Here is a 27,670-nt window from a genome sequence, read left to right on the forward strand (position 1 = left end):
TTCCGGCCCTTGGTTGCTCTCTTCTGCACCTTTTCTAGGTCTATAATGTCCTTTTTGAGATATGGTGACCAAAACTGTTCACAGTAATCCAAATGTGGCCACGGGCATTATAATGTTATCAGTTTTATTAGCAATCCCCTTCTTAATTATCCCTAGCATGGATTTTACAGTTTTCAGTCAACACTTTCAAGTTGCTATCCACCACTTCCTAAGATCCCTTTCCTGGTCAGTCACCAACATCTGAGTCCCCAGCTGGGTTTTGTTGTTGGGGTTTTTTTTGCTCTCCATGCTGTTATTTTCAGAGGTTGTGTGTCATTGTGTAGAATCCTACCTTGGTCCTGCAAAAGCAGATTTGTAACTAGTGGAAGTCTCCTGCAAGTTCCTTGAGGCAGTTGAAGTATAAAGAGGGAACCAATATTGTGTTGGGCATCATGAGTTATGTAAGTAAAATGCAATCTATTGCTTGAGATTTCGGTATGTTGAAGACCCTTAGGAGTAGAAGAAAAGCTGGAAAAAGTAGAACAGTGTTCCTGTCCACAGAACAAATAATGCAACCCCCAAAGAATGATGTCATCTCTGTGCTTGAATAGAAATCACTGCATTTCTTGTTGACCTTGGTAGCAAATAGGTGAATTGTCGAAAACCACCATTCTTTGATAAAGCCATGAGATGCTGTTTGTAGATCTGAGGAAGGAATAACTTCAGTTTGAGATATTCTGTTCATGTCCACCCCTTGAATGTGATCACCACAGGTGTACCCACTAAACTTGTACACACCAGTTCCAAATCAGAATTGGAAATGTATTTATTTATCATATTTCTATACCGCCTGATATGTACATCTCTAGGCGGTGTGCAAAATTTAAAATATTTAAAAGTTACAAATTAAAATACATGACAATAAAAACAATAGAATAAAATAATATTAAAACAAGATTTTAAAATTATTAAAATTAATTCTAATTAAAAGCCTTTGAAAACAGGAGAGTCTTGAAGTTCTTCCTGAAAATAAACCGAGAAGGAGATGCTCTTATTTCAGTAGGGAGCATATTCCAAAGCCCCGAGGCAGCCAGAGAGAAAGCCTGTGTTTCTCCATATTTCCAGTGTTTCTCCTTGTTTGTTTGTAACACATTGCCGTAGTGTTCACTATCATGCCCTTCATCATGGGCAGGAAGAGCCTCATTGCCAGAAATATTGCCAGTAAATCTAAGTAGTATTTGTGGTATTCTTGTTCTCTCTTTGACCACACTCCACTGACACTGTATTTCTGAGCTACTCTGCCTGTCAGAGAAATGTCTGCAATTATAATTGGTTATTGGAGGCTGAAATGAAGATGGTGCAGTTTCAACTGCCACAGTAGTGTGGACTTACCTTCTGTGTACTTACAATCCTACAAGGGTGGAAGACAGACAGAAACCATCGTTGCAGAGGTATCATTCTTAAATGTGCAAAAGATATCATTGCTGTGCAAAGATGCTATGCGACCCAGTAAGCAATGGATTTCTTTTACTGATTGGACAGGTGGCTGATACAATCTCAAATCATCCCTTGGAGGTGCATTTCCTTTGGTGGTGGTTCCTCCCTGTGAGGTGGAGGTGTGGGGACTGAGTAATGAAGAGTCCTGTGCCTCCAGTGAGTCTGTAGGTAATGAGTTGGATGGAGTGAATAATGTAGATGTGCCCCATTGTTGGGAACCACATAAGAAAATTGTATAGTATCACAACCAATATGTGAAAACCCACACTCTGATGATCCAGAAGAGGCATCGCAGTCCCTCACTGGTAGTACTGATGGATTTTGTAACTATTTCAAAACATGTACTATCAAAAATAATTGAAACTGAAGATGGTGCTGCTTAAAATAGGTTTCTGTAATCTAATTTTAAAATATTGCAAATAAATCTACAAAAGTTACTACCTACCTAAATGTTTGCCGCTCCTGTCCACAAAGCGGGGAGGATCTGAAATTTTGTTTCTACTTGATATAACTTGAAAAGAGTTATTCTTCTCCTCTCCTTTAAAAAGAGCATACATGAATATGATGGTAATGCTTGATCACTGAATAAGCAATAATCAGTTTGTAATAAAAAAATGCTGCAATAATAAGCATAGAAAGGCTCGTTCAGGCAGCTGCAGTTGATTCCTCAATCAATAATCGGTAATCTTTGCTATACTATAAAACTTTGAGTTCACATCCATTCTCAGTGACTGAAACTCAGCTGGAAAAAATAAAGAGAGTGAGAGAAGCTTTCTTCCAAAGAGGAATACTCCAGTATCTAATAAGCAGAGGAAAACACTGGCTGACACAATGTGGAAATGTTAGGCATTGCCTAACATCCTTTTAGTTTCAATGGGACTACTTTGAGTAATTTTCCACATCATGTCAGCCACTGAGTTGATCGTGATGAGACTGCTAATTCCGAGGTCTCAATTATATATAGAGAGAGGGGGAAGGGGCGAGGGAGAGAGGGAGAGAGATTAATTTTCATGGAAAGAGTAGCAAAACAGCTTGCAAAAGAAAACCAATGTAAACTATTTAAAAATACAATAAACACAGTAAAACAAACAGCAGTAACAATATTAATAAAACCATTATAAAGTCACTACTGTATGGTATGAAAAGCTTTCTGAAAGTCATCAGTCTCTGATTATGGCAGAAAAAGAGGGAGCTACATTAATCTCCCGTCTGAGCTCTACAGGTGCAGTACCACTACTGAAAAAGTCCTCTCTGGTAACTGGCAGATGAATTGTTATCAGCAGTGGCCCAGAAAGCAGTGAAAGTAGGTGCAAAGGAAAGGAAACAAGCAGCTATTCAATTTACAAAATAAAGCATGAAGGTTCTAGCATGCAGACTGGCACATATGCCCTAAAAACTCTGTGGAATGGGTTATTTTTGTTTTTAAAGGCCCAGACATGCTGAGGATGTCTTGAAAAGGAGGGTATCTGAGAAAGCACTCACCTAGGGACAATTTCTACCTGCTCAGAGTTATTTATATGCCTGTAGTAATGTAAAAATTGCTGACATGAGGAAAATTACTCAGAGTAGTCCCATTGAAATTAACACACCAAGTTAGACAATTTAGTCATTTTCCTTTTAATTTCAATAGGACTACTTTGAGTAATTTTCCTCTTGTCAGCCATATGTTCAATTCTACTATCATTTCCCCTACTTTTTAAAGAAATCTATTTTAAAATTGTCCTATACATTCAGGAAACTATTACTGACAATTTTTGTTTACCTTTTAGAGATTTCTAAAGTTCTTTTGTTGAGGCTAAGTTAGTGGGTGGGGGTATGTGAGAAAACTGGGATTATAGACTTACCTGATATGAGCAAGATAAAAAAGAACACTCGGCTAAGGTTTTAAAAGGTCTAATCTGCTTCCACTGGAATCACAATGTCAAAATCCTAGACATAGCAATGTTTGTTGATCTCTCTTTCCCTCTGAAGCTGACTATGACTCCCATAAAGATGCCCCTGAGAGTTGCGCAACCCTCAGAGACATATTTTTCAAGAGTTACAATCAGCTTCAGAGGGAAGGGGAGATCAATTTAAATTGCTCCTCCCCCATTATGTGTGCTACACATTCACTGCACCAGCACTTTGTTAGAGTTCAAGGGCTTCTTCTGCTCTTCTTTCAGATGATAGCTGTAGCAGAAGTACTTGTGGTGACATAAGCTTACAGATTTTATGTCACTTGGTGCCAAAACATTAAGCTTCTGGATATTCCCACATGATTTTGTACAAGCACATAATTACAAATTTTCAAAAGCTTAGAAAAGAACATTGGAAAGAAGCAAACTGAAATACACATGGGGCAATCCTCAAGCACAATCTTGAAAGATTGTGCACAGTATTTCAAATGCGACTTGTAGTGAAATGTAAAACAGGAAGTTACAGAAAGGTGCAGCAAGAGTAAACTATACGTATATGCACAAATATGAAAATCTTTACTAGAAATCAAGACAGTCTAGAAGTCCAATATAAAATAAATAGTCAGATAATTAATGCATCCGTGACACAGGTCGATGGTCAGAAATGGGTACGACAGAACCCCCAAATCTTTTTTAAAAATGCAAAAGGAGAGAACTGTAAGCATATCTGTGACAAGGTTTTTTATATTTGAAACTAGTTTTCAAGGTGGCTTGTTTCTACATGTAACTGTCTCAAAAGAGCTGCAACCAGAGTAGTCTGGCTGACATACCTCAACGCTAGGTTTGCCTTAGTATTGAGTGTTCGTACAGTTATTTATGCACTTTTGCATGAGACACCTGCATAATCAGCAGCCTTTGGAAACAATGGCAATTGATTGTGCAACTGTGTTTGCACAATTCCAGCATTTTGCACAACTGCACAGACACCCAGTTCTAAGGCAGATGGTGCATTGTGCGGTATGTCAGCCACCAAGGATACAAGATGAAATAATTAGTGGGTCCTGGAGACCACTTTGTAATCTGCATACAGAGCTCCTTTAAGTATGGGCTTCCCCTTTGACGAACAGAAGGGGCAGCCCCATATATAAATCATATTATGCATGTGCAATTGTCTCAATTTAATTTTAATGGGGAGGGATGAAAAGACTTTGCCCACAAGGGATCCATGGATCAAGGCAATTCCAGCTGCATGAGTTGCCTATATTTTGCATATACCATTGACTCTGAGTTGCTGTGGTTTCACTGCAATCTAAGAGGCACTGACAGCATTCGAAAAATACAAAATGGGGGAACAAAGACTCACAGTGGCAATAGCTGGGGAGCAGCAATGAAGGGGGATTGGTGGGGGCAACTACACAACCTAAGCATTACATTGCAGACAGGGAGTTTTAAACACTGCTCCCCATGCTGAATCACTAACCCCATCCTGAAATTTTGAGGCTGGCTGTGCAGCAAGCTGTTCATATAGTCCCAACTGAGCGGTAGAGCATGAAGAGTAGAACTAACCATTCTTTCTTCCCCATATTGGAAAGTTCAGTGGTGGGTTTGCAACAAATTATACAGCGAGCAAATCTGACTGCTAGGTTACTGTGTGAGAGGAAAGTTTCAAGATTGACTGCCTAAGTAGTCCAGAGCAGGAGTTCTCCCCACACTGACTGAAAAGTTTCCTTTTTGCTTCTTGAAAGCTGGGTGGGAGCTGTTCCCTCGTTCTTGCTTTTGTCACTGTCTGGGTTATCTTTTTAAAAAAGTTTTTATAATGCTCTGTTCCTATGAAAGGGCTTTGCACATCCTTATGCGGAGGGTTTACTCCCTACAAAATACTATTTCTGTCTCAAGTATTCCTCCATGCACACAATCACATATTTTTTACTGGATAGGAAATCTAGTTTAGGATTTCAGAAACAACCATTAATTTTGTTGAATCACAGCTACACAGATTGGGTAACAATATAATAGACTGAATATTGTCAGCAGCATATCATACAATTTCATTTTATTTTAAACATACTTTGCATGATATAAAAATATTGATCACAGTGCGATTTAACAATTGTTACTGCTATAAACAAGAATGCAGAACAATATTTTAATGGAAATAAATTATATAGTCATTATCTTTACAAAAAAATCACGAAGAAGAAAATCTAGGCTGTTTGGTCATTGGCAAAAATCAAGTCCTTAGTGAGTTCTTAATATGAAGAGTCTCAGGTTTTTTTCCTGTGTTTCCACATTTGTCAGAGCTCAAATGAGTCTGTCTCTGATAGTTCCATAATGTCTCTGGTGCACAATAAATCCAAAAGTCAGCAGTCTTTTTAAAAACAAACAGAAAAAATGTACACCAAATTGTCTTATGATATATTTCCTACTAGTTGTTAAGTGGTCTTTTCCAATATGTAGGTACACAACGGCACACTTCTTCACTGTAATAAAATCCAGTCTCACAGCGTTTCATTCGAACTGTACATGGTGGTCTGTAGCAACTGGAAGAAGATGGGAAAAACAGGTGTTGGAAAGCTTAAAAACATACATGAAAAATGAGCCTGATTTCCATATTGTGATAGCGCTAATGTCTATAGTGTGCTCCTGGAAAAGCTGATATACCTGCTAAAGAATGCTTTCCAAGACCTTTGTGTGTGGACTCTGGTAGTGCTAAGAAAACTGGACTCTGAGGACTTAGTTATACAGTAGGTGTTAATCCATCCTCCTCCCTTTTCTCACACAGAACCCTTTTAAACTTTGTCATGTTAAACTTTGTGTTTGTATAGAAATTGTATTGTGAGCTGAAACTATGCTGCACCAGAAAGAGGGCTTGGTCTTGTACATTCAGTGTGTGTATGTGTGTGTGTGTGTGTGTAAAACATAACTATTTGAAATAAATCAATGAAAGCAGAAGAGAAGAATGTGAGTTAAAAACAATGCAGGCTGTTCTACCACCTTAACATGAGGGCATAATAGAACTCTCAGTATAATATTTTCTCTAATAGCAAGGTTGGGTGGTTGACTGCCTATCAGTTTTGAAATGCAAACTGAAACTGAAACAAAATTATACACATTTGTAAATTGAAGAAAAAGATAGTTGTATTCTATCCAGTAATCTTTTGTTTTGTTGTTTAGAAGTTTGTCCCAGAAGGGATCCTATAGAGAGTGTGGAGGAAAGGAAAAGAGAGTGAAAGAAGAAGAAAATGGAGTTGTTTTCTGAATAAACTCTTAATTAGATCTACATAAGATTACTTTGTGTTTGTGAATGAAGCAGCTAGCAAACATTTGGCGGTGAGGATGGGATACAACACAAGACTATTTTCTTGCACCATCCTTGAGGGAATGGCTTCCTGGAAAGAATGAGCAGGTTAGTGAAGGAAAGTTTACAACTGGCTATTATGCAACAACAACCCTGGAAAGGGTTGCTTATCTAACTACTACTCATTCTGCTACAGGAAAATCACATTTTGTACTACTGAGAGGATGCAAAGCTACCACCAAACGTACCCAATGGCAACAACTGATAGGGCTTTCTGTGCCTTCTCACCCTAAGGTTGTAGAGATTTGTGATTGGGTAAGGGAGAATCGACAACAATACAAATTGTATGTGGATCAGAAATGGAGTGCGAAACAGCAAACATTTCAGGTGGTGAACTTTTTTCAAGTTTGGCTGCCTTATAAAGTGAGAAAGGGATATTCCTGATATTCTGGACCAAAACAAATAATTGAAATCTGAAGAGATTCTGTCATATTGGATGATGGAAAGAAAGGAAACATTTTGAGACTTTCTAGTATGCATACTAGGAGAAAAGAGGGAAGTCAGTCTGGTTGCAAGAGAGCAACTGGAGAGACCTTTGATCTTGCCTCCATTTTTGTGTTCACAGAGGAGGTTGATGAAAGCATTTGGCAATACAAGAAAATATATCACTAACAGCTTCTGTGCCAGAGATTGCAAGAATTAGGAGAAGTGAATATGTACATTTCAGGAGACCACATAAAAGACTTCCAGACTTTGTCACTGAACTTCAAATTAATTCAATTCTGGTTGTTGTAAAGGGGAGGGATGTGTTTTATTCTATCTAGTAATCTTTTATGTTTCATTGTCTAGATGATTGTCCCAGTGGGGATCCTATAGTGAGCGTGGAATCAGAAAAGAAAAGGGAGGAAAAGTAGAAGGAGAAATTGGAGTTGTTTCTGAATAAACACTTAGTTAAATTTACATAAGATTATTATTATTATTACATTTATATCCCACTCTTCCTCCAAGGAGCCTAGAGCGGTGTACTACATTCTTGAGTTTCTCTTTCACAACAACCCTGTGAAGTAGGTTAGGCTGAGAGAGAAGTGACTGGTCCAGAGTCACCCAGCAATTATCATGGCTGAATGGGGATTTGAACTCGGGTCTCCCCGGTCCTAGTCCAGCACTCTAACCACTACACCAGGCTGGCTCAGTATTTGTATTTGTATTTGTGAGGGAAGCAGCTATAAAACAAATATTTAAGAAAGATTTAAGAAAATGGCAGTGACTGACATGCTGTGCAATGTTGTGCACGTGGTAAAATGTAACAATTGCATATCTGCACTATTGCAAAAATTGCGCAGAGTTGTGCGACAGTGTGGCCATTATATATAATGTCTTCACTTGTCTTGAACCACTTGTGAAATTGTTGTGTTTGCACAACAGCACAAGCCTTATCTTTATTTTTTATTATAGGTATTCAACAAGAGATATACAAAATAATGCTTAGTCCATGTTCAGAGGTAAGATGCTGTTTGGGGGAACAGCTGAGGAGGGCTCTTGCCACCGTTCCCCACTTTCTGAAGGTAGCTAGTCGGCCACCGTGGGAAATGGAATGCTGGACTACATAAACCTTTGGCCTGATCCAGTAGAGCTAGTCTTTCTGATAAAAGAAACAGAAATTCTTGTAGTGAGGTCACCACTGCATTTCTGTTATACTGTATAAAAAACAAACAAACCAACAACACCATGAGGCTGCTTAAGCATTATGCTTATGCACAACAATAGGTTGACAGAAGAAGGGCTGCACATTTGCAAAGAACATTCAGCTTCCCTGCAGTGAAGGCTTCTTGAATGGCTGAGCAGGTGCATGGGGTGGGGAGTAGTAGTGATTTTCACTTATCTCCCCTCACTTCAAAAGACCTTTCTGCTTCCAGGAATATGTCAGTGAAGGTTGCATGACTTTCATGGACATGGAAGCAGAGAGGTCTCTTGCAGCAAGAAGCCTTTGCTATAGGCACACTGAAGGATCTTTGTGAACATGCAGCCCTTCTCCTGTCAATCTGCTGCTGTGCATATGTGTGTCACTATGTACCTGTGTATATACAATCCTTTGTATAGAATTTAAATTGAGTCAATATTTGTGTAAAAATAATTGTCTCAAATCACACACAACTGAAATAAACATGCATCTCTAATATTATTCATTATGAAACAAGTAGCTATGAAAGCTATGCAATGAACACGCAGCCATGGATTCTTAACTTAAAATATTTAAAGCCTATCTAGTAGGACTGTGCATTGCATTGTGCCACTAATCAGACCTGGTGAGTAGCAGTGTAGTAGGCTCTCCTTTTAACTTAAAAAAGCTGCTGCCTCAAAGGCAACAGGAGTATAAAAACTCAATTTTCCTTCCTGGCAGCCGGCCCATAGTAGTCCAAGGAATGAAGCAATGTCATGATGTCGCAACCTTTCTCCAGAGCATTACTGGGGGGGGAGAGGTTACGCCTGGGGAGAAAGATGGCTAATAATAATAAGAATTAATTTATAATATAATTAATTAATTAATATCTTTATTTATATAGCCACCTTATAACATGTGTTCCAGAGAACACATGGTGGCTCACAAAATAAAGTGATAAACAACATACAAATAAAAACACATAAAAATTAAGGCAAAATTTCAAAACAAAAAGTTTGAACTTGAAACTTCTAAAACTTTTAAACATTTTTTTAAAAATTAAAGGAAAGGAGATTCCAACATGTTGCTGCCAGGTAAGCCCCGCCTCCTGATACATAGAAATAGTACTGTGCTCACTGATCAATTTGATACAGGCACCTCCCATATCTACACAGGCAGATTTGGTCCAATTCTGATCCTTCCAGTGATGTACAGCCCAACTATCTAGTTATCTGGAATAATGCAACAACATATCATTTTCGGATTTTGAGCTTCTCACAAGATCTACTAGTTTGAACAATTCAGCCAAATCCTTCAGCTATGGAGCTACCCTACAGATCAGAGTTATTTTCTTCTTTTAAAACTTTGCCAATAATTTTCTCTTACAGATAGTGTAATTCTGTAATATGGCCCTGAGCCTGTACTGAGAAAACACACTTTTGTTCACGTAGAGCTCCTATGACATCAGTGGAACCAATATGCATGTTCAGAGCTGAATTGGTATGCACATCTTGTGTCTATTTGTATGACAACTTTAAAAGATGATGAAAAGACAGGGGTAATTTATAGCACTTCACTCAGGAAACTACTCCACTAGCCAGCACTTCATGATTACAAGATAAATATTTTGCATCAGTGGTTAAGTTTGTTTCTATAAGGATTGCAGAACAAGAACCACACACAAATATGTCATAGCATGATAATTGCTTATGGTTGTTTTTAAAACTGGCTGACCTAATATAACCTTGTACTAACAATGCCAAATAACCTCTGGTATGTAATATAGATAAGGTCTTTGGCTAATCTTTGTTTGTTTCTCAAATTCTAAGTGAATCAAGAGTAAAAGTATATGTTTAACGTTTCAGCACAATAAATCCTTGAAAATAGTTTTTAAATTTGTTTCTGTTTTTATAAAAGAAAGTACTATTGCTATGCTCTATTGACATCCCTTCTGATTAATGTTTCAGTTTACAAATAAAGCATTACAAGGGTGCATTTGCAGGGCAAAAAGTCCAGGAGGTATGGGAGAAGAGGTGCGGGATAAAGAGGAGGACATTTATCCTCTCTACCCACTCCCCACTGTCTGCACTTTCCCATCCTGATCCAACAAAGATGATCTACGGCTGGAAGTCTGCTTTCAAATCCTACAGTAGACAACAGCAAAATAGGACTATAGGCAGGGCTCGGGAAATCTACTAGTCTACTTGTCTGTGATGAGTGAAAAATGATGCTCAATGAGCGAAAAACATTCTGATGAGTAATGCACCAAAATAGCTTGATGAGTACAATTTTCATCTGGCTGGTGAACAGAGCCAACATTTCTTGACCCCTGATGATACGTATTGCCTACTGTAAGATGTGGAAACAGCTTTCTGGCAGCAGATCTCCGAAGTGCAGGTGGGGCTGGAAAGGAAGGATAAATGTCCTCTTTGCCTTATGCCTGTTCTCCCATCTCTCCACCACAGAATTTTTTCCATATAGACAGACAATCCTCATGTAATGTTCATATGATCCATATAAGAGCTGAGGTATGGTTCCTCAGTAAAAGGAAGTCTATCTTTGCTCCTTTCTCATTGTGACTCTCCTTTGATGAGAAAAGCCAAATGAAGTGCTTTTATTAAACAGAAGTGATCATGTTTGGTGTGTTCTCAAAAAGTAATACCCAATTCTCCTTAAGGGAAGCAATATGCCAAACGAGTTAGGGTTTGAACTTTACTGGTATACATTGGAATATATTTCTAAGTGCTGCTAATGAGAGTAGACTCAGAGACATATGTATTGGAGATGACAAAAAGAAAGTTTGAATCAGGGGGCTGTATTTTCAAAAACAAAAATTGACATTCCATGTTTGTAACAGGATTACAGCCAATTCTTTCAACAAATTAAGGCAGCTATGAGGAAATCAGCAAAGAATGGGAAAGACATAGGAGCTGTAAGAATTCTAGGCCAGCCTGCCACGTCTTGTGCAAAGTTTTCTGTATAACTTGTTACGCCGGCTCAACTCATTTGTATGTTATACATAATTTTGAATCTCAAGTTACATCATGCCTGTTAAAACTTTAAAGTAAAACTATCTGGCATAATCCTGGCACATATATTAAAGATGAAGCTAAGAGGGAAAATAATCTCTAATGGATTAATTGTTCAACTATGAGTTTTCATCCTCCAGTTTATTTGTATGAAATGTATCTACAGAAGCCAGATAGTGGTGTGTACATTGCAAAAAAAAAAAAGGTTCTGTTTTTTTGATTTCAAGTCAGGCATATTACCTTCTTTCTAGCTTCAGATAAGCTAGTTATCCTCCATCATCATGATCATGATCATGATTGTATAGCAGTGTTCAATGTTCTTTTTTTTAATTGCAAAGTTATCACGATGCAAAGTTATCACTTGATAACTGCAGCATCATGTGCTGACTTTGGCACCCAGTGTATTTACTAAGGTACTTGAGGCTCTGGTAGCTTCTCTGAGAACAAGATATCTGTCTTCTTTTATATGTGGATAACATCCTTATCCGATCTCTTCCAAATCCAATGGGCTGAAGGATAAGAAGAAAGTATTGTGTTGCCTGTGGGATGCTGGTGTCAAGGCTGAGCTGTGGGCAGCAGCCACTAGACAGTACAAAGCTAGAAGTCAGGGCAAGGAAAGTTAGGCAATTGTTTGAGGGACAGGGACTGAACCAGAGGTTCAGACAGAGGTCAAGCTGAGCAGACTGTATGGAATCAGAGGTCAAAATGATAGCTGAAGATCAGGAACATTCCAGGAGTCAAGCTGAGCAGTCGGGAACTGGAGCAAACCAGTAGTCGAAGGTCAGGAACATGCTAGAGGTCAAGCTGAGCAAATAGAGAGGAATTGGACAAAATGGTTGCTGAAGGTCAAGAGCACACCAAAGTGCAAGCCAAGCAGAGAATTCAAGGAAGCAAGTAGGAAACAAACGCACCAGAATAAGAGGACCATGATACTGAGGCAAAGCCAGGAACCTTCTTATCCTTCCTGCTACAAGGAAATCTAACAGCAATTCCACAGAGAGGGGCTTGCCCAGAGCCTAAAGGCTTTAAAAGTGTCTGTGCAGGACCACATGCAGAGCCTCAGATCAGAGGGAAGTTTATACATGGATTTGTGATCACCGTGAAGAAGAGCTCTGTGCCCCTGACAAAATGCTAAAGTATCTCAGGATTGCCCTTGTATAATACAAGATGATCCTTTCAGATGAACAGCACAAGAGCTTTAAGTTGGTTTTTAAGGTAGAGATGGAGACAAAGATAGCTGCCTCAGCTGTTCTCCATGATGGTTTTCTGCTGTTTTCCATGGATCACATTTCCATATTACAGCAAGTCAGTGATCACCTATATTGGTTCAATTTTACTTCATTTTGATGGACTTCTTGATGTGGAACTTAACTGACTTGGAGTCAGACTGATTCAGCAGGTCTACAATCCAGGAATCAGAGTGGATGCATCACCCATCGGTTTCCCCCAGAATCACAAATCACTTTGGACACCAATGGTAGTTCTCCTCGTCACTCCAGAGAACACCTAGGTGCAAAGCTTCATTATAAAGGCAAATGTGCTGGAACCAAGTTGTCTACCACGGCTGCTCTGTGACTTCTACCACTTCCACTGGTTCCTTAATTGTTCCAGAAGATTCACAAGATGGTGACAGATGTGTAGTACCACATGGTCCAGATATCCCTAGTCTTTCAACCTGGTCAACATGTTCATTCACAAAAGCTGGGCACTTCTCTTCTAGGACCCAGTGCTTCATATCTAGCTGGCTTGTTCTAACTGACAGCCTGGAGACCGAAGCATAGTAGTTGAAGCAGTTGGAAGCTTGGAAGAGATTCTTGGCTTTCTATTGTATTCACAGAAGGACTCTGTTAGCAAGCATTCTGGACTATATGGTATTCAGACGTTGCTTGGGAAGTGGACAGGGCACCCAACAGTGAGAATATCTAGGATATTCTAGAGTTTTCATGTGACCCTGTACAAAACTTTAAGCACAAACACACTTAAATAATAGCAGTAGACCTTAATAGCATTTTAGGTAATCGGGGCACATGCTTATTTCTAGTCACTTGCAGGTTTGTAGATATCTGAAGGAAGTGGTTTTCCTGAATTCTTCCATGATACATAGCTTTCTGGTGTCCCTTTTTGAGCTTATGCCTGTGTGCTTAAGAATTTGAACTTGAACTTGATTTACTTGAAGGCCATCACCTCAGTTCACTGGATCTCTGAGCTGGGGACAGTCTCCTTCAATCCACAATTTTGTATTTTCCATATATACAAAATGATGCTTAGGCCTGAGTCCTCATTCATGACTACAGTTAATTTTGCTTTCTACAGGTCACAGGAAATTTATTTGCTGTCTTTCTGCCCTAAGCCAGTCCACCCACAGGAAGTGAGCTAGCAGAAGCCAGACATGGTCAGGACACTTCATATTTATTTAAACAGAAAAATCACAGTAGTTCACTTTTCATATGATCCCTGATACATTTTTTTTAAAAGGACTATTCCCAGAATAGTAGGCAGAGTTGTACCCACTCCCTGATGCCTATGTACCTGAAGGCTATGCCTTCTAGGTGGCTGCATGTTTGGCTTTCAAGAGAAAGCAGACCTACCCATGTATTTTATGCAAGTGGAAATCTTGACTGTCCAGAAATTTTGTTTATCTGGATTATATAGTAGGGTACTTTTCTCATAAAAGCCAAATGCAGAGTTAACAGGGGATACAGCCAGAGGGCATGTTGGCACCAGGGTGTGAAGGCATAGTCCGAGTCCCACTTTTATCTTCCCTGTTTTTCAATTGTTCCTAATTGCCAATGACTGACACTGTTAATTTTGTATTTTTTAAGATATAGTGTTACTGCAGCTCTCCTGCAGTAACGCTTTAGGACTAGGAGGTTGGGGTAGACACTTCTGTAGGAGCTGCTAAAACTATGAGTACAACTCTGCCTACTATTCTGGGATGAGATGCTATCCCAGTGCTTTGGAATGCCCTTTGGAAGGAAGGTAAAAAGAACTGGAATACATAGTTTTGAAAATTCCTTTTTCAAAGTATTCAGTAAAAAAACCAAAACTGTTTTATTTTACAAAAACAGTCAATAAAATTTTTTAAAAAGTATTCTTAACACCATGCCTACTGCAGGATTAGGAAAGATGTTTTTATTGTTTTGCTTACCTGCAAGTCTGGTGATGAAATCTTTTTCCTTTTAAGAAGCATTTGTTTGGAGATTCTACACATTCACAGATACACTTTGCAGGATTTAATGGCTGATGCTTAGGACATGTTCTTTTACATACACATTGACATTTTTCTTCATCAAAATCCTTATTGGGTCCACATGAACTGGGCAGCAGTTTGTTTTTACATGAACACTGGCATGATGTTCTGTCTAATTCCTTGTGGGGTCCACAGCTGGAAGGCCTCACTCCTCCTCTGCAGACACACTGACAGGTTTCTTCATCAAGCTCCTTATTAGGTCCACAGATATCATGGTATCCTTCAGCAGTGTCTATGAGCACAGCAAGCATTGGGAAAAATAAATTCCGCTCCAGGCATTGCAAAAAGTGGAGCACACATCTGCTAACTTCATACACTTGAGCTAGAGAATTATGTCTTATCCATGTTAAAATCACTGAATTTGTAATCCCACAATGTAGAGAGAGTAAACATGGGTAAATTGTGTCATGTTTTATAAACATACAAAGAATTAAATAAGGTTTTAAGCTTATGAAGTTTGTTATGAGTTTAATTTTCTTTTGTTTGAATAAAATCAAATAAGTGCATGTAATCCTGAAAAGCATATTTCCTTACCAGTATCCCCAAAGTAGGAAGAGAAACTGAAGTCTTGCTGCGCCAGACATCTGCAAATGTGATTATTCCAGATATGATTTTTTGGACAAGTTTTGTTTGCCACATGACACCTAGGGATGAAACAAACTATTGATTTATTGCACTGAACATGCAGGACAGGTGCTTCTGTACTGGGTCACAGATGCATCAGCAGACCACACAACTTTAGAAACCTTGATTTCATTCACATTCTATTCACTGTATTCCAAGTTTCGGCAAGGCTTCTTTAAAACTTACTAGGCTATGGAATCCAATTTAATTTAAGCCAGAATATATAACATTATACAGGTGGTGATTTAGTGCACTACATAATGAAAACACCATGCTTTTGCTTCACTAAAGTGTTTTCACTAGAAAAACATACCCATTCATAAAAACATAAAAAACATAACCACTCAGTAAAACATAAAATGATTAAAAGAAGACCTCAGAAAGGACAAGAATGGGAATGGTTAGTACTGATATTAGTTTAAGCTTGTTCAACTCTCTCCTGTACACAATCAGTGGGTGACACCATGACTAATGAAGCATTCGTGCAACAAGAGAAGCACTGGTAGAGCTCCAGTGTTCCTGAAGAGTTTCAGACAAACAGTCACCAGTGTGCCTGTGTCTGTGTATGTATGCATAGGAACATAGGAAGCTGCCATATATTGAGTCAGACCATTGGTCCAGCTAGCTCAGTATCATCTACACAGACTGGCAGTGGCTTCTCCAGGGTTGCAGGCAGGAATCTCTCTCAGCCCTGTCTTGGAGAAGCCAGGGAGGGAACTTGGAACCTTCTGCTCTTCTCAGAGCGGCTCCATCCCCATATTTTACAGTGCTCATACTTCTAGTCTCCCATTCATATGCAACCAGAGCGGATCCTGCTTAGCTAAGGGGTAGCAACAGTCAGTCACCACTATTGTCAGTCCACCTAGGACAGGGGTTCCCAACCTGTGGTACTCCAGATGTTGCTAAACTACAACCCTCATCACACTCTGTCACAATAAATTGTAGCTGGGATGAAAGGAGTTTTAGTTAAGCAACATCTGGAGTACCACAGGTTGGGAACTCAGGTTAGGTTACTTCCTATCTTAGTGTCAGGCATGATCAGGACACCCCCCCCCCAAAAAAGGACAAAGAAAAGTACTTAAAAACCACAGCAGAAAATATATCCCAATTTTCACGGTGTGTCCCTAAGTTCCATTAAACAAGGGAACTGATTTTAAAAAGAGAATTATTTTACCCTTGAAATTTTTTGTAATAGGTTGGTCTCTTTGCCAGCAGTGAGCAGACTTTGATCGACAGAGGGCTTAAAAACTAAAATATAAAAACTGACAGTATCAAACTTGTTCATATACACCCTAACACTACCACAAAATATGCTGGTGTTGTAGAGGATGCATGCACCAAATTTTGTAAAATGAAATATAATTACATTATGGTTGAAATCCAAAGTGATTAATACAAGAACAGTATCTGTTTGGCCTATGGCTGCAATAAAAGAACTACTACTACTACAAGAACAGTATCTCAAGGTGTGTAAGGTGAATTGGATATCCTAAATTGTCTATTCAAACAAGAAAGATGTCTATTCAAACAAGAAAGATGGATGTGTATGTGGAAGAGACTCCAGCATAATTTTGTACATAGGCAGAGAAAAACAAAATTACAAATTACAATAAATCTGGCTTTTAGGCCAGATCTCAGATTCAATCATGGATTTGGGGGTAGTGGATGCAGAGAGTTGCTAGAATCCATAGCAGGTTGTGAATTCCCCTCACAGAGGCCTTTCAGCATACACTAGCACCATGAACTGGTGAGGCCAGAACACATTGGAGAAATTTTGAAACTGCAAATTCTCATTATTCCAACTGCTCCAATTCGGAGGGGCAAGATCCAATTTGAAACCTTGAAATTCTGCAGGTAATGAGTATGGAAATTGCTCCAGGTAATGAGTATGGAATAACCAGCAGAATTGCTTGATCATTTCAGCAGCATCATTACTTAGTCTAATTTCAGCATCTGTTTATACTTTTAGATGAATTACAGCTTATACCTGTACTGAGTTAGGTGCACTCTTGAAATCAGTAGGCCACTGAACTCAGTGAGACATGTTAAACTGCATAGGATTGCAGCTGTAGTTGGGCAGCAATTACAGTCAATATCTCATGATGAGTTGAAAGGGTATTCTATTATTCTTCGACCCTAAGTCAAATGCTGGACTGAAGCCTATTCATAACTTGGACAGAAAATAAATCATAAATACCCTGTAGTTTACCTATTTGCCTTTCTTTTTCTTTTTTTCTTTTTTGTTAGTTACTTTAGATTTATTTAGAATGTAATTTTAATGCTGTCTTGTTTTGCATGTTTTTGTACACCGCCCAGAGTCTTCGGAGTGGGTGGTATATAAAAAGTTTCTAATCAATCAATCAATCAGAGAATTTTTAAATAAAGTGTCACTATATAACTGTTTATATAATATGTTGGAAAACAATTCATAACTTGGACAGAAAATAAATCATAAATTTGTCAGAGTTTTTAAATAATGTGTCACGATATAACTGTTTATATGTTTGAAAACTAGGTTTACTGAATAGAAATACAGGAGAACCTATAGAAATACAGCAGAACCCTCCACCCGTGACGGTTCCCTTCCTTGCCTACCACCGTGAGCAAAGAGGCATTACTCCTATGGGGAAAATGGGGTTAGGTTCCAGAATGCACACAAAAGTTGTAAAGAAGCCCCTCCCCTGCAAAGCAAAAAATCGGCAAGAAACTACAGTAGTGTGCTCCACAGGGTCTCCTTGTGCCAAGCAATGCCCTGCAGACCATGAAATGCCCCTCCAAACCAAAAATATCACTTGAAAATGCTTTTTATTAAGAAAAGAGGCAAAAACTGGCCGAAAAACAGCAAAAAGCACTCTACCTTGCTCTGTGGGGTCTCCTTGTGCCCTTCTTGTGCCCAGCAATGCCCCCTAGACTGCCAAATGCCCCCCAAAACTGCAAAAATAGCAGGGGGAAATGAGTTTTCTTCAAAGAAATGAGCCACAAAATTAGCTTCTGCTGACAAAATGGAGAGTGAAAGTGACCTAAGCAGTCACTTCCAGCCTCTAGGAACCATAAAGGTTTTAACCCTTTAGTATCCATGGATACTGAAATCAGGTGTCAATTATATACACACAAACATGTGAAACAGTGGATGTAGAATCCACATATAATGAGGTTCTCATGTATAAAGTATGTTAGTACTTTCATCATTCAAGTTAATGACAAAATACCCTTTAATTGATTTTGACATTAGGATCAGGATCCTGTTTTGTATGAATTTTCGCCCATAAAACCATCTTTATAAGCTTGCCTTCTGAATTAAAAAACAACCACTTTTGTTTCTTCCCAGGTAAAACTTCATTCTGTCTGACATACTGCACAACACTCCACCTGCATTTTAACAAAATGTGCACACAGTTGCTCAATAGTACTCTTGCCCAAATGCATGAAGCCATTATTTCCAATGGTTTTTAATTGCACAACTCCATTTACAATTAATGCTTTTGCACAACTGCACACACATTTTGTTAAAACACAGATGGAACACTGCATAGTATGTCTACCAACATGTTTTGATCATACTAATCATCTACCTGATGTTATTGTCAGAATTAACACAATTTTGAACTGGTTTTAGAGATTTTCTAATATAGGAAATGTATGAGTCTTGTACTTACTGAGATTGTGTCACTGGCAAGGAGCGTCTGATGATGGAATGAACTTGTCTGTAGACATCCAGTTTGGACATGCAGCGGCAGGATGTATGATTGGCGAAACTTATTGTTACAGGTTTGGGACCATGTGACAATGGCACAGTTATTTCAAATAACTATATAGAGAAAGAGAAAAATCCTTTAAGTCAAGATAATACTAAAAGCAAAAATGGAAGACATGATTTAGCATGTAAATGATTCTTCATAAAGATTTTTCAATCATGATTAAACGCTTTTAAAAGTTTGTCTCTCTTCACTGCAGATTACTTGCTCACAGGATAGTGGGCAAGTGTGTTAAGTTTTTTAGTTTATGTAACACAATTGAGTTTCATGTTGTATCACTAGCAAGTCATGCTTTGTGGCTGGGGTTTTGTTGTAAACATGTTCAGGGATATACTACATAGTATCATTGATTTTAACTACTACAATATGTATCCAATGAATTGACCCTGTTGCCCACAAGAATTAATGGTAACTAAGCACATCTATGGGGAAAAGTGAAGGTATATATTCAGGAAGGATTTCAAGGTCTCGGGCTTAAGATGGGACCCTCAGGGTCTGGGTTATAATGAACTTCTGTGGACTGTGTCCCCAGGACTCAGGAGTTCTCTAGTTGCAGAAAAGAAGAGATATGTGCACTGTTGCTGCTGCTATCACGAACCAAGCATTAGAGGCAAAACAAGGGTGGCAGGTGAAAACAATTTCAGGCCTCACTTTGCCCTTGAAAAAGAACTTTCTTCAGAGAACCTTTGGAAAACTTTTGCTCTAGGCCTTATTTTTAAAACTAGCTTTAAAAATTGGCAATTTCACAGACAAGGAGAGTGTGCTGGAAGGGAAGGGGGAAGAGAGGATTTCCCTTCTTGCCAGTGGCAGCCAGGGAGGATTGTGCTTGCGAGGCCATGAGAGGTATCTTTAAAAAGTGATAAGCGGTGGTACCGCCAGCAGCTGCAAGTTGCCATGAGCAGCAGCACCTCACCCGGCATGCTGCATGGCGGATGCAGTGGCTCTGGCTACCACGGCTCCAGGACTCACCTGGCCTCCGTGCATGCATGGAGGCCATTTGCCACACCATGCTGACCACTCAAATGGCCTCAGTGCTTGCACAGAGGTCAGGTGAGTGCCAGAGCTGTGGCAGCCTCTACAAGGGAAGTTGGGCTAGGCGCCGCTGTTTGTGGCAGTACTGCCGATAATAACTTTTTAAAGGTACCTCTCACAGTCCCGCCACCGCAGCCCTTATTGGTTGCCACTGGTTCTTTCCTGTGGTTTGTTACTTCTTTTTACCCCTTCAATTCTGCTCCTGAATGTGCCTTATATAGTATGCAAGGGCAGGAATATTACAATTCTGTAAAGATGATGGCTCAATTTACAGTATTTCAGTATATTTACCATTTTAAATAAGTGATTGTTTTATAGTGATTGAAATTTCAGCTTTAGTTAGTATGTGGCCTTAGGCAAACCACCATCTTTTAGCCTCAGGCTTAATATGGAGATAATAGTACTTACCTGGGATTGTTAAAAGGCTTACTGATATAATTTATGTGAAGTATTATGGATTCTCAAGCAGTGGGTGGCTTCAGACATCATTCAAAGCCAAAGTTAACTTTGGTTTTGTGTGATGTCCTCAAGCCTTTGGAGCATTAAGACCCCTTCCCTCAGCCTGAGCCAGAAGACTACTACTTCCAATTATAATTAGGAAGAAGTTGCAATCTTTCATATTGTCTGAAGCAACTAATCTTGGTTTATTCTAAGTACAGTGCTTGAAAACCTGGAACTGAAATTCACTTTAAAACTTTGGGTTCATTTTGGTTAGAATAAACTAAGATTAGTTGGTTCATACAAGATGACAGATCCTGGCTTCTTTCTTTCTTTTTTCTTTTGAAAAAAATATTTTAATAAAAAAATACAATCTTAACAAATAAAACAAAGAGTAGGGGAGTACATCATCATTAAATTTTGAATTCCAAAAATTAATAAACAAAATCCATCATTGTACAAATGTAAGTTATTTTACATTCAGTTCTGATCTTCTAAAATAAGCTAATCTTGTAAGCAATTCAATGTCCCAAATAGGTTTATACCAATCTGTTAATAATGGTGGATGTGGATATTTCCAATAAGATGAAATATAAAGAGGCTGTTCTCACACATAGCCTAACCCAGGCTAGGAAAGCCCAATCTGGGTTAGGATGTGAATGAGGACCACTGGGATTGGGCCTGATCCTGGTGGTGCACCACCACCTAGCCTGGCTTTTAGCCCAGACTTTTGTCAGGACTCAGGGTGCCAGTGCACCATTAAATCCAGCTCTCTGATTGTGTGCGAGCTTGGGCTGCTTCCAGCCCAGCCACACACAAGAGATGGGCACCTAGAGCACCCATCTCCTGGGGGAATCCCCCAATGCACCGTGCTCAGCACATGGTGCATTTTGGAATACCCAGATGTTGGGATAGATCATCCAGGCCTCTGGAACTGTATGCCGCTCATTTGGGAGTGCAGTCTGCACTTCCAGCAACATGTGTGTATCATCTGGGGGGAAGGTAAGATTTGTGCAACACATGCCTGCTCCCCCGCCCTCCCAGTCATGTTAATAGCCCTACTATCTTGCCGTGATAACAAACAAAATACCAAATCTAAATCATCCTCTAGAATAACCCTCTTTAGATGTAACCAAACAGGACTATCTTTGAATCAAATGTTAAGACACATCCTATTATCTCCTTTATAATATTCAAAATATCCATCTATAACTGAATAATTAGATACTGGCTTCTTTCTAACTGCAACTGGAAACAGAATTCTTCTGAAAGGCCCAAGGGAAAGTGAGGGGGGAACATGTTTCCTCAAGACAATACAACGGCAATGTTTAACCTTGGCTTCACATGACCGCTGAACCAGCCCTGTGCAATGTTTCTAAATTGTGCAATGTTTCTAAACATCATCTATAATTTACACTCCATACCTACTTTTTATGCACACTGTGAAATATCTGTAATTCAGACTCTATGCTCTACAATTAATTTGTATGCAAAGCTCTCTGAAATTGATTAGTTTTTTATAATCATTTTCTCTAACATTTTTTCTTCCTGATTACTTGATGATTATCATATAGGGAGTATTTTTTATTCAAGCTAATAGGTTTTTGCACTCAACCATTGGAATTTTGTACTGTGATTTATTTATTTTTTACTATTGCACTATATTATATTTTGATCAAAAAAGAACACCCACAAATATTCTTCATCAGCATATCTCTGAACTGATCCAGCAACTAGTTTGCTTCTATGATAGGCAATGTACAGAATGGCAGTTCTACGCATGCAAAAGCATACTGAGAGGCTGTTCTCACATGCAGCCTAACTAGGGCAAGGGATGCCAAGCCAGGGTTAGGCTGTTTGTGAGAGCCACCAGGATCGGGCCCAATCCCAGCAGGGCAGCACCACCTAGCTCCACTATTTACTCTGGCTGTTATCTGTGGTTAAGGGAACAAATGCTCACTTACCCATAGCTACTTTCTTGTGTGTGAGCACAGGCTGCTTCCAGCCTGACCTCACACAGAGACAGGTGTCTAGAGCTCCCATCTCTTGGGGGGAATCCCGCAAATGCATCATGCATGTCATGCTAACTTGGCAAAGAGGCACCTTTTAATGTGGTGATTCTTCTCTTTTCCCTGCTAAATAAAGAGAATCACCTCTCTTTTTTAAAAAAAAGAAAGAACATAAAACAAAATATCTTACATTATGTGAATGTGGATGAATTACAATGCTTATGCTAATACAGATAGTTAAGCATATATGTTAACTGTGACACTACAAGCTGTTTTCCTGTCAAAATAAAATTCATATGATGGCTTATTCCATATAATTATCTATATGGGGCCTAGTTAGCTTTTGCTGTCAGAGCTGCATTATCTCTGTAATTTGTCATATTTGGTAATGTAATTTCCCCCTCAGATTTCTGTTTTCCATGATCCCTTGCTAAAGTGACATTACAAGCTAGGGTAGAAAAATATTTCTTTCAATTGTACTGGTAGCAAATTAATGCAGAAATTGATTTTAGATCTTTCCAATAAAAACATGTTATTTGAAGATCACATTGATCCCAAAGATAGCAAAATGTTTGGTAGCATAATTTATCCTTAACTGTTTTGCTTAGCATGATTGTTTCTTCTAAAATGCTGGGTGACAATACAGCCAAGATTAAATCAAACAACCCACTGATTTAAAAGGAGATATTTAAGCCTGTGCTAAACACACCAATTGAAATAAATGTTTAACTTTGGCTGCAAGTTTCTCTTAACAGAATGCTCAGGTTTATGTATGAGTTGATAGCAAGTCCCTAACAGGAAACAACTATGATACATTTGGGTCTCTTCTAGCTAGTATGTGCTGCCTTCTGTCAATGAGATCAAGATGCACTGCAAAACATGGAAAGAAATCAAAATTCTGTAAAAGAACGTGAGGGACTGTATTTAATATATATGCCAATGTTAATAACACTTACTAAATCATTTGTGTTGTTATACTAAATGACCAAAAATGCATGGGAAGAATAGTCCCATACTTCACAAATGACTCAAACATTCCACCAATGCACATATCTCTAAACTGTGCATTGAACATAATGTATGTCTCAAATACTGCAAGCCACTTAAAACTGTCTGCTTGCTTCTGTGAGAAAATATTTCTCAAACTTATTTAAATCTATTTTGAGATACATTTTCCCTACAGAGTCTCTGATAAAGCCATGGAAGAGAATAATGATGTCTTTATAATGATATGACTGATGCTAAAACCAGCAAATCTCACAGCAGGCAAATAACCACAAGTCAGAGGCCATGCTGGCTCTCCACAGACCTTTGCATGGTCAGTGAATTCCTGTTCAAATCTGAAGATTCTCAGCCTCAGTTTAAAAATATTTTCTGTAACCATGGTCGCAGAAATAAGCTTGAAAACTTAACATGCATGACCCAAACTGTAATAAAAATGAAGGTCAGTTAAAAGAGACTCAAATTCATTGTGGCTTCCAATTCATTTACTTCTATGAAATGTTGTTTTGATAGGGTGATCTGCAATTCTAAATATTTGGACGTGGGGATTGAAAGATGTATGACACTACTATTGCTAGCTGGTCAGATGGTATTCTTGTGAATGTTGAACATATTTAAATAAATACTCAACATGTACTTATGCAAGCAAAAAATGTCACTGCTGAAGTCTAACAAAGGAGGACAACATGTTGGTGCATGTTGACACAGTCATAAATTGGCAACCACAATGTTTACAGAAACTTTGATATAAATTATATTTATAAATCATGAAGACTGAAATTCTTGAGAGTACCATTCAGTTCAGTGGGATTTAGTAACACAGCGAGCCCTTTCTCACGATTAGTGAGAAAGGGCTCCGAACTGCAGGAAGCAGGGGCGTAACTACCATTAGGCAAGGGGAGGCAGTCGTCTTGGGGCCCCACTGCCTCGAGGGGCCCCCCAGAGGCACATCACATGACTTCCCACCCACCCATGTTGCACACCCTATGAATTATGTTGAGTCTCTTGGAGATCGGCAGGAGCAGAGAGTAAAAAAACTAGATTCAATGTGAACTAGATATTCACCGTATTCATAATGGGGATGTGAGTGTGAGTGCATGATATATTGTGAAGTGTGTTTGTGTGTGTATATCAGAGAAGGGCCCATTTTAAAATCTTGTCTCTGGGCCGCCTCCAACCTTGCTACGCCCCTGGCAGGAAGCCTTAAAGAAAGCTGTAGAGGAGAGCTGATCTTGTGGTAGCAAGCATGACTTAGCTAAGCAGGTTTTGCCCTGGTTGCATATGAATGGGAGACTAGAAGTGTGAGCACTGTGAGATATTCCCCTGGGAGGATGGAGCCATTCTTGGATTAGCAGAAGGTTTCAAGTTCTCTCCCTAGCTTCTCCAAGATAGGGCTGAGATTCCTGCCTGCAACCTTGGAGAAGCCACTGCCAGTCTGTGAAGACAATACTGAGCAAGATAGTCTAATGGTCCAACTCAGTATATGGCAGCTTCCTATGTTCCTAAAATGCTTACAGATCATTGAGGGCTCCTTCCTGGGTGGGTGGAATGCCCGCCCAGACAACTGCTGGCTACTGCCAGCAACATGGAGGGTTGGGGGCTGAGATGTGTCTTCCCAGCCCCCGGAACTCCTATACTGCATGCAGAAGTGCGTGGTGTATTATAGGGATCATCTTGGCACTGGCCAGGAGGCTACTCAAGTGTAGGTGCTGCATGGAGTCATGAGGCACCAACACACAAGCAGTTAGCCTGGGTTAAGGGCACACTTGTGCCCCAAACCTGGGATAAGCAGCAGGCTCTGTAAGCGTGTTTGCCACTGCCAGGAGTCACACACCTCTTGGCAGTTCCTATGTGCTGGCAAAACCAGGCTGGGCTTCCTTAGGTTTTGCCTGCATGTGTGAATAGCCCCAGTATAATTATGCAGTATTCTGCATAATTATGCAAAGAATTGTACTACATATGTAGTTAAAACAGTTGCTATCCTTTTGCTTTCTGCAAGCTACCCATGTACAGGTGGAGCTTGATATTCGCAGGGGTTCCATTCCGGGATGCAGCTGTGGATATGGAAACCACAAATATCAAGTTAAAGGAACCTATGCGATTGCGGGGGTTAGGTTCCCAGTCAGCTGGAAATCGGCTGAAAATCAGCCAAATTTCACTGGGGGGGGGAGCTGCTTACCTTGTTCTGCTGTTCCTCCCAAGTCATGCTGTGTCCTCAAATTGGCTGAAAATTGGCATTCCCCCTTCTTTTTTTTTTACAAGGATGGGAGCCATTTTGTGGCTCTCTCAAAGAAAATGGCAGCCAGAAATTACCTCCGCGGTCATTTTCAGCCACCTCTGAACTGCGGATACATGAGGTCGGCCTGTTTTTCTCCCCCACACCCCCGCGTATACTGAGGTTGGGTTTCTTTTTCCCAACTGTGGATATGTGGATCCGTGGATATGGAATCCGCGTATAACGAGGCCCACCTGTAGTCTTTTATACTGAACAGATCTTCCGCCCTTGCTCAAAGCAATGTGGAGCAATATAAAAGTTATTGTGAACATCCAGTTGCAAACTGTATCAGGCCTATCCCACCTAGTGAAGAATGCTTGAAAAATGGTTCTGTTTTTGAAGACCAGTTAGAACCTAATTAATGGAGAGTGTGGTCATCAAGATGCTGGTTGGGGCCAGACAAATGGCTCACATTATACCTACTCATATTATATCAACTATACTGGCTGATCATTTGCTCCTTGGCTCAATTCAAACTGCTGGATCTGGCTTTTAAAGCCCTACGCAACCTGGGCCCAAATTACCTTAAAAACCACCGATTCCTTGGCAGCGAGTTTCACAAGTGCAGAACCACCATCACACCATCCTTGTCTCTGGCACCCATCAATAATACCTGAGGTAGAGATGGGTCAGAAAGTAGGACTTCTAAGGCCAATCAGTCAAGGAAGAATGGCTAGGCTTTCTCCTTTGCTATTTTTAATCAGCAGTTGAAGATAGTTTATAGTTTATTTTCATCAAGCATTTGCTTTATAATTGTAAAATTATAATTGTAAAAACACTTTGATCTCTTTTTAGTCTGTTGCTTATATTTTTCCTTGGTATTGTTTTATTGTTTAATGATGTTATATCTTGACATTTCTAGTGCTATTTTACTAGGTAAGGAAAAGATTTAATTAACTTAAATATATAAATAGAGCCATCTATGGAGCTTTTATAAAGCCCATCAAGATTTTATAACCAGAAGACAATTGTGAAATGTCTTATATGTTTTCATCTTTCATATCTCATACCCACTATTATTCTTTCCTGTCAATGCTTATATTTCTATACTGTGTTACTAATACACAGAATATTGCAATTCTAGGACAACTTTGTTCAATAGAAATTTAAACTATATCCAAGCAGCAGTGAATAGTTAAAATACTTGTGACATGCAAATATTTAGGCTTGGATCCAAAGATACCAGAAAGCCATTCCACTCACATAATTATTAATTGATTGATTGATTAATAAATAAATAGAAACATCATTATTTATATACCACTTTTAAACAAAAAATCATCCATTTATATAGCAGTAGGAATAAAAAGGAAGGGGCTATTTCCCTTTCCCTGCTGGTAACCTCTAGGCTGCATTACTGCAATGCACTCTATGTGGAGCTGCCTTTGTACGTAGTCTGGAAACTGCAGTTGGTCCAGAATGCAGCGGCCAGGTTTGTCTCTGGATCATTTAGGAGAGACCATAGCACTCCTGTGTTGAAAGAATTACCCTGGCTGCCGATACGTTTCCAGGCAAAATACAAGGTGCTGGTTACCACCTATAAAGCCCTAAACAGCTTAGGCCCTGGGTATTTAAGAGAATGTCTCCTACATCATGAGCTCCATGGCCTGTCGAGATCATCTAGAGAGGTCTGCCTGCAGTTGCTGCCAACTCGCCTGGCGGCTACTCTGGAACGGTCCCTCTCTGTTGCTGCCCCTGGACTTTGGAATGCGCTCCCTGTTGAAATAAGAGCCTCCCCATCTCTGGCAACTTTTAAAAAGGTGCTGAAGACACATTTATTCACCCAGGCTTTTAATTAGATTCATGTTTAAATTTAATGCTGGTTTTAAATGATTTTAATGTTGGTGTTTTTAATGTTTAAATGATTTCAATTGTTAAATTGGTTTAGTTTTGATTTTAACTATTAATTGATTTTAATTGTTTTTAT

At 39.3% G+C, this 27,670-nt stretch overlaps 1 protein-coding gene across 3 annotated transcripts in view; it reads right to left on the reverse strand.

Annotated features, from left to right (window-relative positions):
* Positions 1-3,926: 3,926 nt before the first annotated feature.
* The window catches only part of VEGFC (vascular endothelial growth factor C), an 86,444-nt gene continuing 62,700 nt past the window's right edge, over positions 3,927-27,670 (reverse strand). For all 3 annotated transcript variants that reach the window (XM_053258632.1, XM_053258634.1, XM_053258633.1), the window contains exons 4-7: positions 18,889-19,040; positions 15,143-15,252; positions 14,507-14,840; positions 3,927-5,911 (exon numbers count right to left, since the gene is read on the reverse strand). In XM_053258632.1, the coding sequence (XP_053114607.1) occupies positions 5,797-5,911; positions 14,507-14,840; positions 15,143-15,252; positions 18,889-19,040 (711 nt within the window). In that variant the 3' untranslated portion in view covers positions 3,927-5,796. The remainder of the gene's footprint in view (positions 5,912-14,506; positions 14,841-15,142; positions 15,253-18,888; positions 19,041-27,670) is intronic.

This window comes from Hemicordylus capensis, chromosome 5, assembly GCF_027244095.1.
Source record: "Hemicordylus capensis ecotype Gifberg chromosome 5, rHemCap1.1.pri, whole genome shotgun sequence".
Lineage (NCBI taxonomy): Eukaryota > Metazoa > Chordata > Lepidosauria > Squamata > Cordylidae > Hemicordylus > Hemicordylus capensis.